Here is a 4,483-nt window from a genome sequence, read left to right as displayed (position 1 = left end):
GGTTTGAAAGGTGGGGCAGCCGTTGTAAAACTATACTTGAGACCTTAGAACTTATATCTTAAGATGGGTGGCGCATTTACGTTGTAGATGTCTATGGGCTCCAGTAACCACTTCACACCAGGTGGGCTGTGAGATCATCCACACAACTAAGCACTAAAAAAAAGCGTTTACGTTGATGGTGCTTGAAAAACTACATTTTATTCAGAAAACCAATGAATATCCAACTTTTTTTATTGCTTAGATGGGTGGACGAGCTCACAGCCCACCTGGTGTTAAGTGGTTACTGGAGCCCATAGACATCTACAACGTAAATGCGCCACCCTACTTGAGATATAAGTTCTAAGGGTCTCAGTATAGTTACAAGTCAACTACGCGTCTTCAAGCGTAGGTACTTCTACTATAATTATATTTTTGCAACAAAGACGTAAATACATATTTTAATGACATAACAATCGTCGAGTAACATTAACAAAGCAAATGTTTTTGCTGCTAAAGTTTAACGAAATAAGAACGAAAAACCGTCATATGAGTAGATATTCAAAAGTATGTTTTGAGGGAAACGAGTGCCTTCGTGCAGTGGACAGTCCAAAACCTTTATTTTTTTACGATAATGAGAGGTTTTTACTGTAAGAGTTAAAGGAAATAAGGAAGTAAAACTGCTATTACAACTCGAACATATATTTATGTTTTGATGGAAACGGATGTCTTTGCTCGGTAGATGCTCGCCCACTGATCCGGTGGCAGATTCTGCGAAGCATTGCTCTTGCTAGCAGCTAGCAGGTAGGCAGTTAGGTCAGTGCTAGCATTACTCCGGTTTGAATCCCGTGAGCTCACCTACTATTTAAGGTTACGCTGAAATAGCCTCTCAAGGCTATCAGCTTAGGTAGGAAACAAAAAAGGTCTCCTTACGAAAACGAGACTGAATAAAACGCTATTAATTTTGAGGGGCTAGGGACAATAGCTTAAGGAGGACATAGTTTTAAACAAGGCAAATAAACATAAAGCATTTAATCCACTAATATGAAAAACGTTTCATAGCTCCAGTCGTACTCAATCCTTTTTCTAAGTTCTTCTTTATAGATGGATGTACGAATGATTACGGATCACCTATATTACGTGGTACGGTTGAGTGAAGCCCATAGACGCCACAAAGTAACTACTGCCACTCACCTTGATACATGAGGTAGAAAAATCGGCTATCCCGTTCCGCCCACCAAACACGAGCACATGGCTACTTCGTGATATCGTGCTTTGTGATATCTAACATCAATAACAAGGTTTAATTTTAATTCCGCAATGCCTTTATTATGTAAGTTTTCGTGGAAACAATGCGTTTAACATTTGTACCCTTAATAAAATTAATATCCGTCTGCGAGATATGACCACAGATATAGTAGCATCGCTTGATATGGTAGTACGCCGGGAGTCTTATTTCTTAGTCGACGACTATTTCTGAAGTTGCACCAGCACAGCTTACAATCAAATTAATTTCAATTCATTAGCGATACGCATTAAAAAATTATGTGCTGCAATTACCTGCATTTTCGCCGATACTGTAATTAACTTCGATCGCTAACGCAATCCTGGTAAACACAGCGAATTCCGTAGTCAGACCGAGTATGTCAATAAAGGCTATTATTATACTGTCATTACTACCGTTGATAGCATGTGACAGGAAAATGGATCCGTTCATCATTGATGGTGAACACGTGAAGATAGAGAGGCAGCCCCATGCAGCGTTTATGGGGACCAGTTGCCTTCTAGACGGTGAAGTCAGTAATTGGAGGTGCGGTGCTTCGATAATCACTCAAAACATAGTCATGACAGCGGCACATTGCTTGAAGTGTTGCGGAAATGGTATTATTAAAGGAATCTTAATTCACACCGGCCACGAGAACAAGGATCTAGGTATAACGTCATCGGGTCATAAATACGCAATACATTCTGGCCATGACAGCGAATCAGCGGTGTATGATATAGCGCTGGTGCTGCTAAAAACACAGTTAAAGCTAAGCGCGAACTGCAGCAGAGTTGCGCTCATGAAATACCCACCGTATGACGAAGAAGCTTACGTTTCCGGCTGGGGATTTGTTAATGTAAGTATTCCCTTGCCTCTTACGCACTGTTGGTGTTAAGGAAAGATAATCAATACAATTTCTGCACAACGCATATGTGTAGCGTATCAATACTGTTCAGCAAGAATATTTGAGATCACAATCTGAATATTGAAGGAATGTTCTCGTCAAGCATTCCCATATTACTTTTTATCTTTGGAGGGCCCATCTAAACTTTAAATTCAATTAATATATCTTTTCGCACATACATCTATTGGACATCGTACTGGTGGTAGGACCTCTTGTGAGTCCGCGCGGGTAGGTAGCACCGCCCTGCCTATTTCTGCCGTGAAGCAATAATGCGTTTCGGTTTGAAGGATGGGGCATCCGTGGTAACTATACTGAGATCTTAGAACTTATATCTCAAGGTGGGTGGCGCATTTACGTTGTAGATGTCTATGGGCTACAGTAACCACTTGACACCAGGTGGGCTGTGAGCTCGTCCACCCATCTAAGCAATAAATAAAAACATTTTTAGATTACAATCTGAATATTGAAGGAATGTTCTCCCATATTACTTTTTAACTCGGGAGGGCCCATCTAAACTTTAAATTCAATTAATATATCTTTTCGCATATACCTACCTACATCTATTGGACATCGTACATCGATTGGAGTTTAATTCGTTCAGTGAGCGGTCTTTTCGGAAGAACCCTCTAATTCCAAATAAACAATCTGCAAGCTCCAGTGGATATAATCCAGCCATGGTTTTCCAAAGCGCTCATTTCTTTTTTATAGCGTTTCCTTGGCTTTTTAACGGGGTTGAACTTACGTTTCTCAATGGGCAAAGCGTTTACTCTAAAACCAAGCTAATATAGAAAGATGTTGTTGCATGTTCATAAATAATTATATTTTAACACATATTCACTATAATATTAACAATCCACATTATTGTAGGAAGAGAAACAGATCGCGACGAATTACCTTCAAGAAGCTAGAGAGAAGATTATGACCAGAAAATCATGTTCTCAAATTCTCAGACATACCGCACTTAATGGCATCATTTGCAGCGTAAATAATCATAATGGCCCCGTTGCCCTGTAAGTTTCAAGAAAAAAAAAAATACTTTATGAAGAATGCTCCGAGGAATTCAATAATATTGATGAATCTCCTCATCTTTATTTTTATCTTCGCAACATCCGCCATGAAACCAAAGTTTTCATCCACAATGCATTTCCGCAATTATACTATGAACCGACGCCAAGATTTGCGCTGAATACCAGTAAAAACAATTTATTTTAACGAACTTCGAACAGTGCCCATTCTTCATAGCCAATGGTCTGACTGGGTCTCTAGAATTGCCAACATCCTCGGGTAATTAACTACATAGCACAACCGACAGTCGACAAAAATAGCTATTATACACGGGTTTTTTTTTTTTTGGTCCGGAGGAAATCGCCGGTCTCCCACCCTCCACTGGGGATGGAGTCGAACCAACTAAAACCTCCTGTCGCTCAACAACCAACGTCCAAACCTCGCATGAGACAGAACTCATGAAGAGGCAAAGGGAGGAAAGTGAAGCGTTTAGTGCGGAGCACATCTCTCCCATCACCGTCCCCCTCGGGACGCCGGGCCAGCGATCGTCGGCGCCACGACCACCAGCCCTCCCGGTCGGCAGGCTGTCTGAAGCCCGCCTAGATGGCGCCGGTTTGAATGGGTTATCCTACGAAATACCCCGCTGGGTCAGAACCAGCGTGGGTCGAGGATAGCCGGCCTTCCATCACCCGTATGCTCTTGCGTAAAACGCGTGCAAAGCAGCTTGCACGTCGTCTTCTTAGGCCCCCTTCGCCGGGCCCCAGACCGACATATGAGGGGGACCCGAAACACTTAGAGGGCCAGGGCTTGGGCGAGATCCGCCTCCCTGGCCCCCGCTCGACGGCGGCGGGCTTGTGCCTCTCTCACGCGCCCCGCCGCCTCCTTCTGCGAGATGGTGCACTCGCAGAAGTCGAACATCGTCTTCCACGACTCGTCGTCGCCGAGCATCGATGCCACAACACTCGGCAACGACAAGTCGTTTCCTATTTTTGCGACGAGGACACGGCGCCACCCCTCCCATGCGGGGCAAGCAACGAGCGTGTGCTCCGCCGTGTCCAAGTCGCAACCACAATGGTAACACTCTGCCGTCGGCTCGGCTCCGATCCGGTGCAGGAACTCACCGAAGCAACCATGCCCAGTGAGCACCTGCGTGAGCCGGAAAGTGAGGCGTCCTCTGTCACGATTTACCCAATCCACAAGAATCGGGCGAATCGCCTCGACGGTCCTACGGCCAGCCGAAGGATCGGCCAGCCGCCTGGACCATGACTCCAGCACGGACCGCCGAGATTGGGCCCTCCGCGCTCTGACCACACTGAGGCTGGGACGCGCCACGC

At 44.6% G+C, this 4,483-nt stretch overlaps 1 protein-coding gene across 1 annotated transcript; it reads left to right on the top strand.

The window, feature by feature from the left end:
• Positions 1 to 1,679: 1,679 nt before the first annotated feature.
• On the top strand, positions 1,680 to 3,158 carry LOC110386022 (chymotrypsin-like). Its single transcript, XM_038010574.1, has 2 exons — positions 1,680 to 2,096; positions 3,012 to 3,158. Exons 1-2 carry the CDS (start codon positions 1,680 to 1,682, stop codon positions 3,156 to 3,158), a joined length of 564 nt encoding a protein of 187 aa, XP_037866502.1.
• Positions 3,159 to 4,483: the final 1,325 nt, after the last annotated feature.

The sequence above is a fragment of the Bombyx mori genome, chromosome 4, assembly GCF_030269925.1.
Source record: "Bombyx mori chromosome 4, ASM3026992v2".
Lineage (NCBI taxonomy): Eukaryota > Metazoa > Arthropoda > Insecta > Lepidoptera > Bombycidae > Bombyx > Bombyx mori.
This window is presented reverse-complemented; position numbering and strand designations above follow the sequence as displayed.